Below are 19,779 nucleotides of genomic sequence, written 5' to 3'. Positions count from 1 at the left end.
CCCGAGTCATAGTATAATCTGGTATACAGAGGAATGTCTGGTCCTTTCGCAGCCCTCCCTCCGTCCTCCTTGGCTCACGTGCACAGGTCCTCGTTGTCTGGTCTGGTAGAAATGCTAGTTTCCCGAGTCTCAAAACTAGACTTTCTCCATCTAGCTTTTGCTGGGTGAGGGTCCCACGTGTCTTTGTTTTCTTTCGCTCCTGGTCTGGTCCTGGCCTGCTTTTTAAGGTCCAGCAATCGCGGGAGGGCCAGGGCAGCATCACCACTGTGGCTCAAAGACCTGAGGCTGAGCTGTTCTAGATTTAGCTTCTTCCCGTCTGGCTTTCTTTTCAGTTGGACTACGATCCTGTCTAGTCCCGGGCTTAGGGGAAGGATAGAATAAGCTGTTTGATCAGCATTGATTCTTTATTCCTAAGCCATCTATCTGGTAGGTTCCTTCCGTTTCAAACATGGTGATTAGAGCATTAGAGGTGAATATGTAGTGTTAAATCTGAACTAAATGCTGGAGGTTTTGTAACATTTTAGAGATGCCACAGATAATCAAGTCACAGTGGTAGGTAGTTTAGGCTTGCTAGAGCAGAGGGAGAGTGTGTCACTTCCCATCTCTGTAAACTGGTATTCTCCGAGAAGGACTCATGCCATTGAGATTCCCCCTAGGAGCAAATTGTGTACAATGCAAGTATCATTTTATTAGACTTAATGCCAGTTTTATCGCCCATGTGAAGTAATTATAATTGTAAAAATCGTGTAAAGATGGGTGCAGTATTGGATTATATTTCAGTAAAGTGTAATGAAGCTGGCCACACTAGGCTTTCATCACTGTGGGTAGGATCCAAAGGGATTAAGCTCAATGACTCGATTGTATGGGAGCCGAGCCAGCAGTGCTTCAGGAAGCCCAGTGGACACACAGTAGTCCTTGGATATCCGCTCTGGCTCGGTGTACTTAGTGTGGATAATCGGCAAGTCTGTTTCTTTGACGATGCCCACTTCTCTTTCCTCTCAGAATTTGCAGGTATTATCAAATAAGTTCTTGACGTTAAAAAAAAAGTTATAAAACTGGTAATGTGTAAGATGAATTTAACTATTTTTTTCGTTTGCAGCAAAAGAAAAAAAGCTCTCTAAAGCATATCCATTAATGTGAGTGTTAGTAAAAGTGACGCCACTAGAACCTTATCTGTTACTCATAATGGACTCTGTTATAGGAGGTGAAGCTGAAAATAGCACACAGCAGGCTGACGTTAGCCCTGCAGGAAATACATCAGCACCCCAGAGAATAAAGACGAAGTGTAGAGACTGTGTGTACCTTTCTCTCATCTCCTCCCTGATGAGAAACTGTGTGTACCTTCCTCTCATCTCCTCCCTGATGAGAGACTGTGTGTACCTTCCTCTCATCTCCTCGCTGATGAGAAACTGTGTGTACCTTCCTCTCATCTCCTCCCTGATGAGAAACTGTGTGTACCTTCCTCTCATCTCCTCCCTGATGAGAGACTGTGTGTACCTTTCTCTCATCTCCTTCCTGATGAGAAACTGTGTGTACCTTCCTCTCATCTCCTTCCTGATGAGAAACTGTGTGTACCTTCCTCTCATCTCCTTCCTGATGAGAAACTGTGTGTACCTTCCTCTCATCTCCTTCCTGATGAGAAACTGTGTGTGCCTTCCTCTCATCTCCTTCCTGATGAGAAACTGTGTGTACCTTCCTCTCATCTCCTTCCTGATGAGAAACTGTGTGTACCTTCCTCTCATCTCCTCCCTGATGAGAAACTGTGTGTACCTTCCTCTCATCTCCTCCCTGATGAGAGACTGTGTGTACCTTTCTCTCATCTCCTTCCTGATGAGAAACTGTGTGTACCTTTCTCTCATCTCCTCCCTGATGAGAGACTGTGTGTACCTTCCTCTCATCTCCTCCCTGATGAGAAACTGTGTGTACCTTCCTCTCATCTCCTCCCTGATGAGAAACTGGGTGTACCTTCCTCTCATCTCCTCCCTGATGAGAAACTGTGTGTACCTTTCTCTCATCTCCTCCCTGATGAGAAACTGTGTGTACCTTTCTCTCATCTCCTTCCTGATGAGAAACTGTGTGTACCTTCCTCTCATCTCCTCCCTGATGAGAAACTGTGTGTACCTTCCTCTCATCTCCTCCCTGATGAGAAACTGTGTGTATATTTCTCTCATCTCCTCCCTGATGAGAGACTGTGTGTACCTTCCTCTCATCTCCTCGCTGATGAGAAACTGTGTGTACCTTCCTCTCATCTCCTTCCTGATGAGAAACTGTGTGTGCCTTCCTCTCATCTCCTTCCTGATGAGAAACTGTGTGCACCTTCCTCTCATCTCCTTCCTGATGAGAAACTGTGTGTACCTTCCTCTCATCTCCTTCCTGATGAGAAACTGTGTGTGCCTTCCTCTCATCTCCTTCCTGATGAGAAACTGTGTGTACCTTCCTCTCATCTCCTTCCTGATGAGAAACTGTGTGTGCCTTTCATCTCCTTCCTGATGCTGAATAGATTTTCATGTTGTAGAATTCTGTTTCCTTTTTATTTGAGGTAGTGATATGGATAGGCGTTCCTGAGCCTGGTTTTTCTTGTCCTTTGGTCCTAGCCCAAGTGGTCTAGCCTCAGTCTTGTCAACATTGTCCCTGCCCTTCACACAGAGGTGTCTCTGCTGTTTGCTTAACTTGTGGTTTTCCTGGGGAAGTGACGGATCAGAGATGGAGATGAAGCTCATCTGTACCTCCCTGGGAATGTTTAGGTGCCGGAAACGGGAGCAGGGTACATGGTCCTTTGACACTTTTCTTCCTCCATCGAGTCTTCCTGCTTAGCCACCCACTGTCAGTGTTACTGCTCTCCGAAGCAGTTGCCCCACCATTGAACACAGGCCGTAGGCCAGAGAGCTGGGCTCGGATCCTCACTGGTATCTCCAGCGTGTTCTTCAGCAGGCAGCTGAACTTGGTCAGCTTCATTTGTTTTATACTTATTTATGTATTTATTTTAGTGGGGAGAACATGCTGCAGTGTGAGTGTGTAGGTGAGAGGAAAACTTGCAGAATTATTTCTCTCCTTTGGCCCCTTGGGGCCTGAGATCAGGTTGTCAGTCTTGGTGGCGAGCCCCCTTACTCACTGACTCATCTTGCTGGCCCTCTTTGTTTTTAGGCAGTTTTGTGTTTAGACCAAGATGGCCTTGAACTGATAATCACCTGGCCTCAGCTCTCTGGGTGTTAGGATTACTGGAATGCATCACTGTGTTTGGCAACATTTTTTTTTCTTCTAAAAGAATTGTTGGGAAGGGTTGCTTTGTGCAGTATTGCAATGTAAAGTTCGATGCAAACATTGTTAATGTTTCTGTTAAACTGATGTAAATTGAAGTTTGGAAAAGATGTGACATACTTAGACTAAATTTAATAAATAAATTTGGAATAAATAGATAAATAAAATTTGGAATGTTCCTAAAACTACTATTTTTTTTCTTTCTGTTATAGGGATCTTTTATTTAGCCAAATGTACGACAAATTAAGTGAAAACTCAGTGGCAAAAGGAGTGTTTTTGGAGTGCCTTGAGCCGTATATTTTAAGTGATAAATTGGTGGGAATTACACCTCAGGTCATGAAAGACTTGATTGTTCATTTCCAAGACAAAAAACTAATGGATAGTGTGGAAGCCCTCATTGTGCACATGGACATCACCAGCCTAGACATTCAGCAGGTGAGTTGACAGTCTGCCCACTTGAGTAAGCACTGTTTCTTCATTGATCATGTTTACCTGACCAGTAGGCCTCAATCTGCCTTCCACAGACCCCAGTTATGTGGGGTTCATGCAGCTGTGGCTGAGGGTGTGTGTGGGGTTCATGCAGCTGTGGTTGAGGGTGTGTGTGTGGGGGGGGTTCAGGCAGCTGTGGCTGAGGGTGTGTGTGGGGGGGGGTTCAGGCAGCTGTGGCTGAGGGTATGTGTGGGGTTCATGCAGCTGTGGCTGAGGGTGTGTGTGGGGTTCATGCAGCTGTGGTTGAGGGTGTGTGGGGGGGTTCAGGCAGCTGTGGCTGAGGGTGTGTGTGGGGTTCAGGCAGCTGTGGCTGAGGGTATGTGTGGGGTTCATGCAGCTGTGGCTGAGGGTGTGTGGGGTTCAGGCAGCTGTGGCTGAGGGTATGTGTGGGGTTCATGCAGCTGTGGCTGAGGGTGTGGGGGGTTCAGGCAGCTGTGGCTGAGGGTGTGGGGGGTTCAGGCAGCTGTGGCTGAGGATGTATGTGGGGTTCAGGCAGCTATGGCTGAGGATGTATGTGGGGTTCAGGCAGCTGTGGCTGAGGATGTATGTGGGGTTCAGGCAGCTGTGGCTGAGGGTATGTGTGGGGTTCAGGCATCTGTGGCTGAGGGTGTGTGTGGGGTTCAGGCAACTGTGCTGAGAGTGTGGGGGGGTTCAGGCAGCTGTGGCCGAGGATATATGTGGGGTTCAGGCAGCTGTGGCTGAGGGTATATGTGGGGTTCAGGCAGCTGTGGCTGAGGATGTATGTGGGGTTCAGGCAGCTGTGGCTGAGGGTATGTGTGGGGTTCAGGCAGCTGTGGCTGAGGATGTGGGGGGGATTCAGGCAGCTGTGGCTGAGGGTGTATGTGGGGTTCAGGCAGCTGTGGCTGAGGGTATATGTGGGGTTCAGGCAGCTGTGGCTGAGGGTGTTATCTAGAGTTCAGGCATCCTGGTTGTCAAGTGTCTCTTCATAAAGCTTAAATTTAAGGAGAGAAGTTTGGCAGTGAGCAGAAAGATAAGTAAACAAACCAGAGATTATTTGAAAACAAATGCTACATTACAAATCAAACAGGACAGTATAGTAGAGATAGGCTGCCTGAGGTTGGCTAACTATAGAAAATCTTTCTGACTGATGGAAGGTATCGGAAAACTGAGATGGTGGTGCATATCTGTTATCCCAGGATTTGGGGTTGTGGAGGCAAAGCCAGGAGGATAGAGGTTCAAGTTATGGGCTACAGAGTAAGACCATAGCCAGTCTGGGATATGTAAGACTCTCTTTCAAAGAGAGAGAGAGAAAAGGCATTCAGACAGAGACAGAAGAAATCAATAACACATGCATTTTGGACGAGAAGATTGTTTTAGGTAAAAACCACTGTAAAGGGAAAAGAGGTTCTGCCTTGAGTGTTAAAATGACAGGGGAAGAGGCAAGCAGGCCTGGAGCCTGGTGAAAAGAAGCAGAGCTCACAGCACAAGGGAAAGATGCCCATCGTGTTCTGAGTGCTGTACAGAAGTCATGAGGCTGTTTCAGCAGAACCACTGTGCTGCCAGGGATGGCAGTGTGCTGGAGGATGGCAGCTTGCTCTGATGTTTATAAGACCATAAGTTGGCGTGAGGATGTGTGACTGAGGGAATGGGAGTCTGTGAAGATGTTGTGTTATGGACAGGGTGAGCAGTGGTCGCCTGGAGGTGGCTGGAGGACAAACGGTCCAAGTCTGAGAGGCAGGGTTAGGAGTCTTGTTTGCCGTTTGTCTTGTGATAGCTGCTAGACATCTTGTGAAGATACTAGGCAGCTGGGTGGGAGCAGAGGGGGCTAGGGTAGAAGACACGTCAGTTACGGCAAGGAGACCGTAACTCAGGAGACAGAGCGGAAATCCTAGCAATACCTCTTGTTTTTCTACTTCTGCCTCTGCCAAGCTGTTCTCCTCCAGTCCTTTGGTCAGTGGTTACGACACAGCCCTCAAGCGAAGAGAAGACAAGGACCTCATTCTGCTAGCCACCTGCCCTTTTTCTAAACGTTCTCTCTCCTCTCTGTTCATCCACACCACATCCTTTTCCATGTAGTTTCCCATCCTCACCGTCTAATGCCCATGCAGCCCGTCCTGTTCATTTTGTTTTATGGCTCACGTGCCAGGTGTCCTTGAGGTCCTAGCTTGTATGCTGTTCCAAATGACTTTGAATGCTGAAGACTGAGCCAAGTTCCTTTAGAATATTTATTGTAGTTGTAAACAATGGTGTGTGTGTGTGTGTGTCTTTAGCTGAATATCTTCCACAAGTCTTTTTATTATTTGTTTTATTTTTGAGATTATAATTATATCATTTTCCCCTTCCCTTTCCTCCCTCCAAACCCTCTCATATATCCCTCTTCATGAGTCTTAACTCATACCATTTCATTGTCCTCTTTGATGTGTGTCCAAGCTGAGTGTATGCTCTAGGAAGGTAGAGCTCCCGGCTGGAATTGTCTGTCACTTTATTCTAGTGCTGAAGAGATGGTTTGTAAATTTTTGAAGATCTGTTTTAATTATTAAAAGTAAATTGAATGTTGAAAAGGGAAGGCTACAAAGAAACAAAGTTAGAGGTGAGGGCTACTTTCTGTTTGAACCACTATTGAACCTGCAGTAACATCCTTCCGTTGGGTTTGAGGGTTTAAATTCCAGTTTCCACCAGAGAAGAAGGAATAAGAAAGCTTAGGGAAGAGAAAGATCTTCATTCTCAGATTCTGAAGGAAAATGGTTGGTGTGGTGGTGTCACATGGCTCAGGGGCCTCTTCTTTTACAGGTGGTTCTCATGTGTTGGGAAAATCGTCTGTATGATGCCATGATCTATGTCTACAACAGAGGCATGAACGAGTTCATTAGCCCGATGGAGGTAAGATGCTTTCTAACACAACGCATTTGACCTTGTCTTGTGCCCCTCTGCTTTCCATAAACATGGAATAGTTGTTTCATCTGATCATTTTACAATTTTATACTGAATTCATTACTTTAAAAAATTAATTTTTTTGTTTTGTTTTCCAAGACAAGGTTTCTCTGTATAATAGCCCTAACTGTTCTGGAACTTGCTTTGTAGGTCAGGTTGATCTCAGCTCACTGAAATCTTCCTGTCTCTGCCTCCCAAGCGCCAGGATTAAAGGCATGTGCCTCCATGTCCTACTCTGAAGAATTAATTTTTTAAAATTACATTTATTTATTTTTTTGTGTGCATGCACGCCTGTGTGTTTATGTGTGGTGTAGTTAGGCATGCGTGTGTGTCGGGGACGGTTGATTCTCATTCTTCTGCCACATGGGTCCTAGGGATTAAACTCGGGTTGCCAGGGCTCCTTCTGCACTGAGCCATCTCACTCACTGGCCCTCAGCTTGGGACTTTTAGGTGGTATTTGCTTTTTTAATTTCTTGTTGCTGATGGTTGAACTCAGGACCTCTGTGTGCTGTGTGTTCCTACCACAGAGCTACACCTTTATCCTCAGGATCTCTGTGTGCTGTGTGTTCTCTACCACAGAGCTGCACCTTTATCCTCAGGACCTCTGTGTGCTGTGTGTTCTCTACCGCAGAGCTACACCTTTATCCTCAGGACCTCTGAGTGCTGTGTGTTCTCTACCACAGAGCTACACCTTTAGCCTCAGGACCTCTGTGTGCTGTGTGTTCTCTACCACAGAGCTACACCTTTAGCCTCAGGATCTATTTGTGCTGTGTGTTCTCTACCACAGAGCTACACCTTTATCCTCAGGACCTCTGTGTGCTGTGTGTTCTCTACCACAGAGCTACACCTTTATCCTCAGGACCTCTGTGTGCTGTGTGTTCTCTACCACAGAGCTACACCTTTATCCTCAGGACCTCTGTGTGCTGTGTGTTCTCTACCACAGAGCTACACCTTTAGCCTCAGGACCTCTGTGTGCTGTGTGTTCTCTACCACAGAGCTACACCTTTAGCCTCAGGATCTATTTGTGCTGTGTGTTCTCTACCACAGAGCTACACCTTTATCCTCAGGACCTCTGTGTGCTGTGTGTTCTCTACCACAGAGCTACACCTTTATCCTCAGGACCTCTGTGTGCTGTGTGTTCTCTACCACAGAGCTACACCTTTATCCTCAGGACCTCTGTGTGCTGTGTATTCTCTACCACAGAGCTACACCTTTATCCTCAGGACCTCTGTGTGCTGTGTGTTCTCTACCACAGAGCTACACCTTTATCCTCAGGACCTCTGTGTGCTGTGTGTTCTCTACCACAGAGCTACACCTTTAGCCTCAGGAGTCTTTAGTTGCATATGTGAATATTTAAATATTAGGGAACAGTAAACAGAATCAGTGCCTACTGTTAACTTTAAGTTCTGTTAAGTTTTATGTAACTTTCCCAAAAGGTCTAAGAAATTCATGTAATTGTAGTAAGGAATGAAGTGCTGGTGGGCACTGCTGTCTTGAGTGTGGTCTGTGAGGTCCTGAGAGTCGTCAAGAGTCTGTGAGCTGCTATCTGTGGCTTTGTGATTACAGAATGCCGAGGCTTTCCTGGTGCTGCTGCTGTCTCCCAGGACACCTACCTCCCTGGGAGAATCTAGGAGCACAGAGGCTTTTGTCTCTGGATGGTGTGACCGTAGATACATGGGGCTTTCTCAGTCCCTGCTCATTGCCGTAGTGGCAAAGGTACCCCAGGAGCCAGACGCTCCCTTTAGCATTGTTTGGCCAGCAATTGTTCGGTTACCATTTGTCTGAGCACACCACCTTCGATTTTGGTCACACCGTTTTCCCGTGGTCAGTTTCTAACCCCGACTGTCGGTGATATTGAGACTCTGATCTTTGCTTTAATCGTGTCAACTGTCCCCTCAGTAAGGCTCATCCTTCCTCACATCAGAATGTTGTCACGCCACTTCAGGACCACCATTAGGAAGAACTAATGTGGTGTCCAGTTTTTCTCAAAATAATTCCTTAAAGCAAGTTCTAATTTGAGGCATTCATTCCACTTTGATAAAAAATGGTTGTTGAGGTAAGGTTGGTAAGATGGCTCAGTGGGTAAAGGCTCTTGGCAACCTCACCTTGATCCCTGGAACCTACATGGTAGAAGGAGAGATCCAGTTTTCCCAGGTTCTCTTTTGACCTGTACATACATGCTGCCGTTCACCCCCACCCCCGCCCCCCTACACACTTAGAAAATACGTTAATTAAAAAAATTGAACTGGTTGCTGAATTTTTTTTTTTTTTTTGAGACAGGGTTTCTCCGTAGCTTTTGGTTCCTGTCCTGGAACTAGCTCTTGTAGACCAGGCTGGCTTCAAACTCACAGGGATCCACCTGCCTCTGCCTCCCGAGTGCTGGGATTAAAGGCGTGAGCCACCACCGCCCGGCTGGTTGCTGGATTTTTATGTTGCTTTTGACAGTTTCATTTTATCTGCTTTTGTTCATTTCCAGTCTGGTTTATGGTTCTAGCTTGCCGTGCCGTGTCAGGTAGAACATGGCTTTGAGCTTGCCTGTCTTGTTCAGAGTAGTTTCTGCCTTGAATGGGTCTCGGCGGGGCAGCCTGGTATTTGCTACTGAGTGGTTTGGAGACGTGGGCAGTAGGCAGTGGGTTCATGGCGTGGTTCCTTTTTTCAGTGTGTAAGGCTTAGCTGTCTTAGTTCGGAAGAGGTCTACATTAAAAGACAGTTTGCATCTTTTGAAAATTGCTAGGTTTTCCAGGATGAAAGACTGAAATCTCCCCAGTGCCTCGTGTCGGGAGGAAAGTCCTCTCCTCTACTAATTTAAGGCCGAATGTGGAGGGGAGTGAAGGGCAGTGGGGAAGGCACTGCAGTATGCAGAGCGGAGAAAGCATGACCATCCAGTGTGTCAGCATCAGCTAGCGGTTCGTTCTTAGAGCTGACCACTCACTAATGGTTACTTCTACGAGTAGGCAGAGGTAAAGGCTGGCGGAAGGGAAAGGGGCAGAGTTAGGGCTTCCAGAGGAGAGCTTTTTGCTTTGTTTCCCTTTAAACCATGTGAGTCTCTCTACATTGGCTAGCTTCTCATCCTGGGATTTTCCTGTCTCTACCACCTGAGTAGTGGAATTAGCTGGGACTGTAGGTGTCTGCTCCAGTTTTTTGTGCTTCTTGATGCTAACGGACAGGTGAATGTGTACTTCTTGGTGCTAACAATCAGTCCAGTGGAGTCTCACTGGGTACACAAACCCCATGCCCATCAGAGGATGGCCAACCCTAAACAAACTCAGTGGCAGCTTTTGAGATTTATTGTTTCATATGGCTTTGTTTGGGCATTTTTCAACCTTACTGGTAATTTGCTTGTATATTATGGTTTCTCATTTGTGTTCTTATGGCTGTGTGTGTGTGAGTAGGAGAGGGGGAGATGCTTTTTCTTCTACTTTTTAAAAAATCTGATTTGTTTTTATTTTCCTTTTTGTTTCCGTTTTGTTTGTTTGTTTTGGAGACAGGGTTTCTATGTATCTTTGAAGCCTGTCTTGGAACTAGCTTTTGTAGACCAGGCTGACTTTGAACTCACAGAGATCCCTGTGCCTCTGCCTCCCTGGGATTAAAGTGCTGGGATTAAAGGCATGCGCCACCACCGGGCCTTTTCTCTTTGTTTCTAAAGAGAGAGAAAGAAGGTATGGAGTGGGAAGGATCTCAGAGGAGTTTGGGGAAGGGAAATTGTGATCAGAATATATTGTATTAAAAGTTTTTATTTTCAATTGAAAAACAAAGTAAGGTGGATGAAAATAAGTTGTGTATAAAACTTGTGAACCTGCCTTAATCGTGGTAAGCAGTTCTTGTGTTTGGTTACAATGACAAGTGCAGCAAGGGGCTTGAAGCAATTGAATGTCCAGAGCCACCAGGGTGATTCTGTAAGGGCCCTTAGTCGTTACCCTAGTGTGACGAAGGGAGCAAGATAAACCACTTCGAGGGGCTGACTCTTTGTATCTCAGATAATAAATATTCATAAATGTCGTTGTTAAGAAGGCAATTTCTCTCTAGTCAGGAATGTTGGGCATGGTGACTTACGCCTAGAATCCCTGTACTTAAAGCTGAGGCAGGAGGATTGCTATGAATTATAGGCCGTCCTGAGCTGCAGAGTAAGATCTTATCTCCAAAACCAGACAAGAATTCCTCTGGAAGACCCTGGCCATGATCTCTTTGGGTCTGTGGGTTGAGGTTGCATAGGTAATGTTGGGCTGCAGCTGTTGAGATGACCCCCGTGGGCAGTGTCTTTACCACTCACTGGGATGGTGTCCTTCATCTGATTACTATTCTTTTGAACACTAAAGCTCTTTCTGAACCTGGGATGCTTTTTATATGAAAAACCACAATCTCCACAAAGACCTTCATGTAGCTGGGGTTTATTAAATTAGAGCGTGGCTTCAGCATTTCCCTGGTGATTCTTCTGAATAGCTCTGTTCATAGCAAGTTTTGTATTAAGCACAACAGCAAATAACTCCATCAAAGAAAGGATTGATAACTTTAATGTTATTGATTATTTTTTAAAATATTGTGCTTTAAAATGATGATGATTTTTCTGTTTGAATTTAGAAACTGTTCAAAGTCATTGCCCCTCCTCTGAATGCAGGAAAAACTCTTACAGGTATGACTTTCTTTGTTACGTTGTGACTGACATATTTGATGGGGGACACATGCTCCACAGTGCACATGTGGAGGTCAGTGGGCAGCACTGCAGAGTCCTCTGCTTCTCCCCTTCCACGTTCACTTGGGTTTCAGGTCAGACAACATGCGTTTTCACCCCCGAGCTGTCTCGCTGGCCCTCCCCCACCTTTCTTCTAGAGACAGGGTTTCTGTCTGAACCCGGAGTTGTCTGCTTGGGTAATGCTGGCGAGCCAGTTCTGGGGTGTGCCTGGCAGTGCTGAAGCTACAGTATGCTTTTCTATGGTTGCTGGGGATCCAGGCTCAGGCTCTCATGCTTGCACGGCGAGCACTTCACTTCTGAACCATGCTGCCAGCCCCTCCTACATTTTATTCTGATATGGATTTCCTATTTCATTAGGAAAGGCGCATCAATATGTGTCTGCCTTTTGAACTGTAGTGAGATTTATTTTATGGCTGAGTGTCCGGTCTGTTTTAGAGGTGTTCCAATTACACCCGGGAACGTGTTGAAAGTATTCTGTTTGGTGGGATTTTCTGGTATTGGCTTATGGTTTTGTGTAAGTCTTCCAGGTCCTGCCTGTCTTCTGTAATTGCTTTATTGAAAACTGGTACAGAAATCTTTACTGTTATTTCATTGTTCTGTCTCATGCCTCAGTTCTTCCAGTTTTTATAGCTAATATTCAGAGAATGTTTATCATTTGGATGAATGGCAGTTTCATGGGACATCTTCAAATTGCTTATATCTGTGATGATATTTTATGTTTCAAATTTAATATAGCCTAACTCCTTTTGTGAAGTAATTCTTAAAGACTTGGTAACTGTTATCAGAATGTCTTTTGTTCATGGTAAATAACCTGGTAGCATTATATATCAAAATTACTTTAGTTCAAGTGGGAAAGTAGATCCCCACCAGACTCTCCTAATTGCCATTTAGCTGAACTGAAGCAACAGTATAAATTAATTTTTTTATTGCTTTTCAAAAGTTTGTGAGCTGCATTGAAGGTTTTGACTCCATGTGGAAGTTGCTGTTTATGAAAATTGCTAAGTCACACAGTGCAAGCATTAGGAAGAAGCATTTGTACCTGGGAAACTCAGAAGACAAACCTGAGAAGGATTTTGCTTACTCAGAGGCCACTTGCTCCATCAGGAGCAGGCACACCAGCTTCTGCTTAGGCTACCCAGAGATAAGCTGCGGCCACCAAACTGTGCACAAAAAGCCCCGTTCTCCACAGTTTTTAAACTGTGGTCTTCGTGCAATCAGAGAGAAGTGTCAGTACATCTCCCGCTAGGGCTCCTTTGCTGCTCTGTGGGTCTTTTCTGTCTCTCGCCATCAGTAACTGCACAGATACTAATCTTTCCCTTTCACTCCTACCCACCCTTTCAGCCCTCTGGTGGCTGCTCTCATTAAGTCTGTGCAGGATCTACACTCTAGCCAGTGGTACAGTTCCAGGGATTGACATTGTCAGTGTGGTGATTTGAAAGAGTATGGCCCCCAAAGGGAGTGGCACTATTAGGAGGTGAGGCTTTGTCAGAGTAGGTGTGACCTTGTTGGAGGAAGTGTGTCACTGTGGAGGTGGGCTTTGTGGTCTCATGCTCAAGCCATGCCCTGTGGCTTAGACCACTTTCCGTTGCCTACACAAGATGTAGAGCTCTCAGCTCCCTCTCCAGCACCATGACTGCCTGCACACCACCATGTCCCACCATGTTAATAAGGGACTAAACCTCTGAACTGTAAGCTGCCACCTCATTGAAATGTTTTCCTTTCTAAGAGTTGCTGTGGTCACAGCAATAGAAACCCTAAGACCATCAGAACCTGTTGATCTTTATCTGGATCCTTGTCCCCTAAGTCTTTGACCAGGAATCTCACATGACATTTGTTTGTCTGTTGTTTTTTCTAGTTAACAAGCTGGTAGATCCTGGGTGACAAGCTCAGGATTTTACACCTCTGATAAAGTGATCATTGTAGCCTAGGCATTGACACGGTCCTGTGGCGCATGGACCTCTTCTGAGTTCATCTGAGGCAGTCCCAGACTAGGATGATGGTGCCTGATGGTCTCTTTTCTCAGCCACCATCAGCTCCTCACCATATTGTCTCCATCACCTTTCCTTCTGAAAATGCCACCTACAATCCACTTGTCACTTTCTCACCAGGGACACAGAGTCCAGACCCAGTCATGGCAGACAGTGCATTTTAAGGTGATTGTTTTCTGCCTTCCTGCATTGGTTCAGTAGTTGTCTTGGTTCCTTCTGAGTCTTCAGATCTGGACACCCAATAGTGTGGTGCTGACTCTGCTGGGACTTGTGAGGACCTCCCTTCATGGTAACTGTCTACAGTAGCAGAAGGTCATGGCCCTGAGACTGACTGCACCCAAGAATATCAGACCACGTTCCTCCCCTAATAGCGGTCAGGGAGACCTACTTGATTCTTTTGTTTAGGGGTTTTCAGTTCCCTGACAGGTTAGAGTTTTCCTTTGGCCTTCATGGGCAGAGCTTCAGCGTCGGCCTCTGGTCTTCCCTGGGTGTGTGCAGCTCTCAAGTGTGCTGTGCGACTGGGATCCCAGGAGTACGTTGGGTTTTTAAACCCTTGGCAGATTCATCCTTCTTAGTCCTCAGTGATAGCAGTGCCTCAGGCAGCTGCAGTGGTTGTTCTCACAGTGCCCTAAGAGTAGTGCTCTCCTCTCGAGGGGTGCTGGGTCTGGGTGAAAACGGTCGTGTGGAGACTCTGGATTCTGCTGTTTCCCCACTGAGTAGTTCCTAGTTCATTTTGTCGGGCAGCTGTAATAAGAATGGCTCTTCTGTGGGAAGTCCAAGGAACCCCCACCTCCATCCAGGTCTAGTAAGTTAAGCATCCAAACTGCCTAGGCTCCCACAAAGCCAGTGCGTGCACCTGATTGCTTTTCGGGCTGGGGGGAGACTTAATTGGGGGAGGGGGAGGGAAATGGGAGGCGGTGGCGGGGAAGAGACAGAAATCTTTAATAAATAAATAAATTAATAAAAAAAAAAAGAATGGCTCTTAAGGGAGCTGCCAGGTTGGTGGTGTGCTTGACCCTAGGGCCTCATGCAGACTAGGCCCACATTCTTGGGATTTCTGTCTGTCACTTAAGCTAGAGAAACTAGAAGTCTTCCTGAGTGTTGTCTCAGGTGTCACAGTGTACTTAATCCTAAGGGAAAGGCCTCAAGAGAAGAGAACTCTGGGTGTCCTCAGGTTGCTAGCATCTTCTTGCTCTTCTGTAAATCCACATAGTTACTTTGTGTATTAAGTGCCAGCTTGCAGGGATTTTTGTTTGTTTACAATGATGGGGGCAGGAGTCATTTCGTTCAGTCTTAATCTGTTATATTTAATTATAGCCCAAACCTTATATTACTGAAACAGGCTTGAAAGTTGGCTTTTACACATAAATCTACCATAAATGGATGTGGAATATTGCACTGAAGAATCTAGATGGAGTTATTGAGTTTTTATGACAAAACTCTAGAACACACCGGGAAGCCTTGAGCAGTGGAGAGCGAATTAGATTTTGTTTACTGTCTCTGCACATCCACTGACCACGTGCTTGCGTGTCAGACACTATGCTGGCTGCTTAGAGGCCAGATCACAGACTTCCCTCTCCAGAGGAGCTCCTGAGAAGGGGATGGCAGAGAGGGGCATGCTAATTCATAGATTCAGCTCACTAGGAATATACTACAAGCTAGATATACTCTTCCTGAGATTTCTAACAACTAAACAACTAAAGTATTTACAAAATCTTGTGCCAGCAAGATGACTCAGTAAGTAAAGGCTCTTGCTGCCAAGGCTGAATTCAAACCCTAGACCCACACAGTGGAAGGAGAGAAGTGACTCCAGCTCCCAGAATTCTCTTCAAACCTACTGGCATGCACTTACGCATGCACGCATGCGCTGAATCAGTCAATGAAGCTGAACTTGGTGCATCATGAGGTGATTGCTGTCGTGTGTCATATGAGTTGGGGTGGATCAAATAACACCTTTAATTAAAGCAAAACATAACTATTCATCTGGTTTTGAGAAGTTCAATTTTATTTGTAGGAACATCACAGAGTTTTCGTATTTTTGAAGATACTAATAAAGAGATTTTCTTCCTTGAATTATATCTAGGATTCGTGTTACAGAACCAGAAGTTCCAGCTCTTCATTACCAATAACAGCTGCCTACACCCTTCCCTCCACAGTGTCCCAGGCACCTCACCTTATTGATGGTGGTCCATCACGTGCATCCTTTACCCCTTAGGCTAGAAACTCATCGAATTATTTTCTGTGTTCTAAAAGTCTCACCAAATCACAGAATCTCTTAAACATAGTTTAGAATATAGAATAGGCTCTTTCGTCAAGGCTTATTCTCTAAGCATTTGGAAACATGGTCTCCTGCGCCCTGTGCACGTGGGTGGTAGGTGTTAGTGTGACCAATGAGAACACACCATAACTGCATCTCAGTGGTAACTGGCCATGGTCTACATGTCGCCAGCTTTTCTCCCCTTCCCTGTCCCCAGGCTGTCGACAGCAATACATAAGCGTCTACTTAACTCTGCCCGTGTCTGCAGATACAGTCAAATGGAATATTTAATGCGTGGCAGTAATCGTCATCTCACTTTTATGTTATTTGGAAACATATTTACTTCCTGCTAAGGCCAACTTTGAGAGTTTTCCCCCACATAGACGTCACAGCTCTGAAAAGGTCAGGGAGAGACGTGCTCAGTGCTTTTCTTTCTGTTTCAGATGAGCAAGTTGTTATGGGCAACAAGCTCCTGGTGTACATCAGGTGAGAGTTCTGATGTGTCCGACTGTCCCCCGACTCCCCGTGTCTGAGGTGGTATGACAATATCCTGTCTGTGTAGTGTTTTCCAATCTTTCAAAGCTATTTTACGTAGGGCAGGTTCCATGTCTGGCAGTATCCGAAGCTTTTTGTGTTATTCCCGATAGACACTAATTCCTGACAGTGCCCGCTAGTCCCCAGGAAGAATTCTCTGTTGGTGGCGAGAGACCTGCCACTTAGTGTATTCTCCTTTTTCCTCCAGAAGGTCTGGGTGATGTTACCCCGTTTTACAAATAAGGACAAGAGGTTTGCTTAAGTCACAGAGACATTAGTAACAGAGGTGAAACTGTACTGTTTATGTCCCTACCTGTAGAAGAGGGTTCATTCCAGTAGAGTATAAAGGCTCGGTCCTGGTGGAACTGGCCATGTGGCTGCTTGGCAGGAAGGCGGGAGGCGGCCGACCCTCTCGGCATCATTTTAGTTCCTGTGGCATTGGAGTAGACGTTGGCCAGTTTCACACCTCTTAGATTGGTTCACTAGTAAGGACACAGCAACAGTTACCCGGCACTTTATTATCATATTCTAAACTCTAGAATATATGGTACCAAGTTGTTTCTGTTATTAAAAATGATGACGGAATCTTAGAGGTGTAAAGTTTGTCCCTATCCCTCCCTAAAACAGTTAATTAAGAGACATATGCAGATCTGCATAAATAATTAAGATCATTAATTTTTTTAAAGAAATTCTGATTCAGAGGTGAAGCTCCAGGGCAAGTTCTTTCTCAGATGCAGTGGTTACCCCAGCTCATCCCCACAGCTCATTCTGTGTTTTACCCACCACCATGAAACCTCTAGTCTTAAAGTCTTGGAGGCTATCAGGCCTCTAACAGGCAAACTGTAGTTGAATGGTACCATTAGGTTCCTTCTCGATATCAAGTCTTTGATGGAGGGTTCCTATTGCTACTGCCCTTGAGTGAGGTACAGGAATGGAGGCCCCTGCTCAGACACAGGATGCAAGTTGCTGCCCCCCCATCACCCATGTTTTCTGAACTGAGTATCATCTTTATATTTTTCCTTGAACTAGTACTTGAAAACATAAAAATTACGCATATTTATATGCTACCATGTGGTGTTTAAGTGTTAGTATGGTTCTCTCTGGAAGCTTTCTTGTGAAACAGTTCAGAAGCCTTTGTAGAACATGGGCCTGCACCTTCAGACCTGACTCCACAGTCTGAGTCAAGCCAGACTCCCTCCATTGCTCCCTGGAATTGAGAGTTAGGAGGCTGCACTGTGATTGACAGCTCTCAGGTTATGGCGCCTGGCTCTACCGTGCTCCCTGCCAGGTCCCCCATGCGGTGCTGACTCAAGTGACAAGCTTCTCCCACTCTAAAAGACAAGTCCGACGTTGCTGTTGTTTGGGGGATTGGTCCAGAGTCCTCGGGACCAGAGATGAAGCTGGCTGGCTGTAGCGGTTCCTCTGGCCTCCCTCCTCATCCTGCTCATGGCAGCTCTTTCATTTTTATTCTCTCTCTCCCCTCTCCCCCACCCCCTCTCCCTCCTCCTCCCCCTCTCCCCTCCTCTTCCCCCGCTTCCTCTGCCCCATCTCTCATTCTCATAATGCAAGGCATCTCCAGAATTTAAAGGGAAGTCTCTCCTTCCCTTTAAGGCCCCATCATGTTCAGATTTCCATATTTTATTGTTTCTGTCTAATGTTTTCTTCCCACCTTGAGGCCCCATCATGGCCTTGAGGAACTTTAATTACAATAAACCTGACTTGTGAGGGCAGTTTATATGTCAGCTTCCTTTCTGGACCAATCACTGCAGCCTTCTTCTCTTTTGACCCTTTCTTCTGGCCTCTGGAAGTACGTGTTGCCCTTATCTGGTCTCAGCTCTGCAGAGCAGCAGGGACCTGGCTGTGACCCTGACCTGACCTGAGTCTGTGTCACTACGGAAGCAGTGTCTCAGGGTTGAAACTGTTACTCATGTGATGTTATCCCCTCATGGGCCATCAGACCTCTTCTTCTTGTTTTCCAGCTGTTGCCTGGCAGGTCGTGCCTACCCCCTCGGTGACATCCCTGAAGATCTTGTTCCTTTGGTTAAAAACCAGGTGAGTATTGTTATACAGTGTTTTTACTGTCTGAGCCTCATAAGATGACTGTCTCAGTTAGGGCTTTTCTTGTGTTAAACACCATCAATAAAACCAACTTGGAGAGGAAAGGGTTTGTTTCAACTTACATAACACACTCCCTCTCTGAGGGAAGTCGAGACAGGAACTCAATCAGGGCAGGGACCTGGAGGCAGAAGCTGAAGCAGAGGCCATGGAGGGGAGCTTCTTACTGGCTTGCTCAGCCTGCTTTCTCTTAGAACCCAGAACTACCAGCCCAAGCAGACTACAATGAACTGAACCTGCTATTCAATCAGTAATTAAGAAAACGTCCTGTAGGCTTACCGACAGCCTGATCTTACAGAGGCATTTTTCTCAATTGGCTCTAGCTTGTGTCAAGTTGACATAAAGCTAGCCAGTGCAATGGCTGCAGACACACTACAGTTAGACATTAAACATAACTCAGGAATTCCACTCTAAGGACAAGAATCTGCAGTGGTTAAGAGAGGATTTAAAAGAAACACTGTGGGACGCGGTGGCAGTTTCAAGTGACGCTCAGCCCGCCTACGTTCCCTTCACATGGACCCTTGCTCCTGTGAGATGGCAGCTGCCAGGAGATAATCGACAGTTGCTTCCGACCCGCAGGTGTTTGAGTTTCTGATCCGGCTGCACTCCGTAGAAGCGTCCTCTGAGGAAGAAGTCTATCCGTATGTTCGGACTTTGCTACACTTTGACACAAGAGAATTTCTGAACGTGTTGGCACTGGTAAGGGGCACTGTGATTCTTAAAATATTTCCAGATGATCCAAAGATGCGTGTGTGTGTGTGTGAATGCATGTGTGAATTAGGAGAAGACCCCATCTAGTAGTGTGTGTGTGAATGATGTGTGGATTAGGAGAAGACCCCATCTAGTAGTGTGTGTGTGAATGATGTGTGGATTAGGAGAAGACCCATCTAGTAGTGTGTGTGTGTGAATGCATGTGTGGATTAGGAGAAGACCCATCTAGTAGTGTGTGTGTGTGAATGCATGTGTGGATTAGGAGAAGACCCATCTAGTAGTGTGTGTGTGAATGCATGTGTGGATTAGGAGAAGACCCATCTAGTAGTATGTGTGTGAATGACGTGTGGATTAGGAGAAGACCCATCTAGTAGTGTGTGTGAATGCATGTGTGAATTAGGAGAAGACCCATCTAGTAGTGTGTGTGTGAATGATGTGTGAATTAGGAGACCCCATCTAGTAGTGTGTGTGTGAATGATGTGTGGATTAGGAGAAGATCCATCTAGTAGTGTGTGTGTGAATGATGTGTGGATTAGGAGAAGACCCATCTAGTAGTGTGTGTGTGAATGCATGTGTGGATTGGGAGAAGACCCCATCTAGTAGTGTGTGTGTGAATGATTTGTGAATTAGAAGAAGACCCATCTAGTAGTGTGTGTGTGTGAATGATGTGTGGATTAGGAGAAGACCCATCTAGTAGTGTGTGTGTGAATGCATGTGTGGATTAGGAGAAGACCCCATCTAGTAGTGTGTGTGTGAATGATTTGTGAATTAGAAGAAGACCCATCTAGTAGTGTGTGTGTGTGTGTGTGTGTGTGTGTGTGTGTGTGTGTGTGTGTGTGAATGCA

At 45.9% G+C, this 19,779-nt stretch overlaps 1 protein-coding gene across 1 annotated transcript in view; it reads left to right on the top strand.

Moving 5' to 3' along the window:
- Window positions 1-19,779, top strand: part of Vps8 (VPS8 subunit of CORVET complex) — a 216,249-nt gene that overhangs the window by 79,500 nt on the left and 116,970 nt on the right. Inside the window, exons 22-27 of the mRNA XM_075968097.1 lie at window positions 3,471-3,693; window positions 6,499-6,588; window positions 11,218-11,269; window positions 16,018-16,060; window positions 18,088-18,160; window positions 18,803-18,922. Coding sequence (XP_075824212.1) covers window positions 3,471-3,693; window positions 6,499-6,588; window positions 11,218-11,269; window positions 16,018-16,060; window positions 18,088-18,160; window positions 18,803-18,922 — 601 coding nt within the window. The remainder of the gene's footprint in view (window positions 1-3,470; window positions 3,694-6,498; window positions 6,589-11,217; window positions 11,270-16,017; window positions 16,061-18,087; window positions 18,161-18,802; window positions 18,923-19,779) is intronic.

Source organism: Microtus pennsylvanicus, chromosome 1 (assembly GCF_037038515.1).
Source record: "Microtus pennsylvanicus isolate mMicPen1 chromosome 1, mMicPen1.hap1, whole genome shotgun sequence".
NCBI classification, from domain to species: domain Eukaryota; kingdom Metazoa; phylum Chordata; class Mammalia; order Rodentia; family Cricetidae; genus Microtus; species Microtus pennsylvanicus.
The sequence above is the reverse complement of the archived record's forward strand: the minus strand, read 5'-3'. Positions and strand labels throughout refer to the sequence as shown.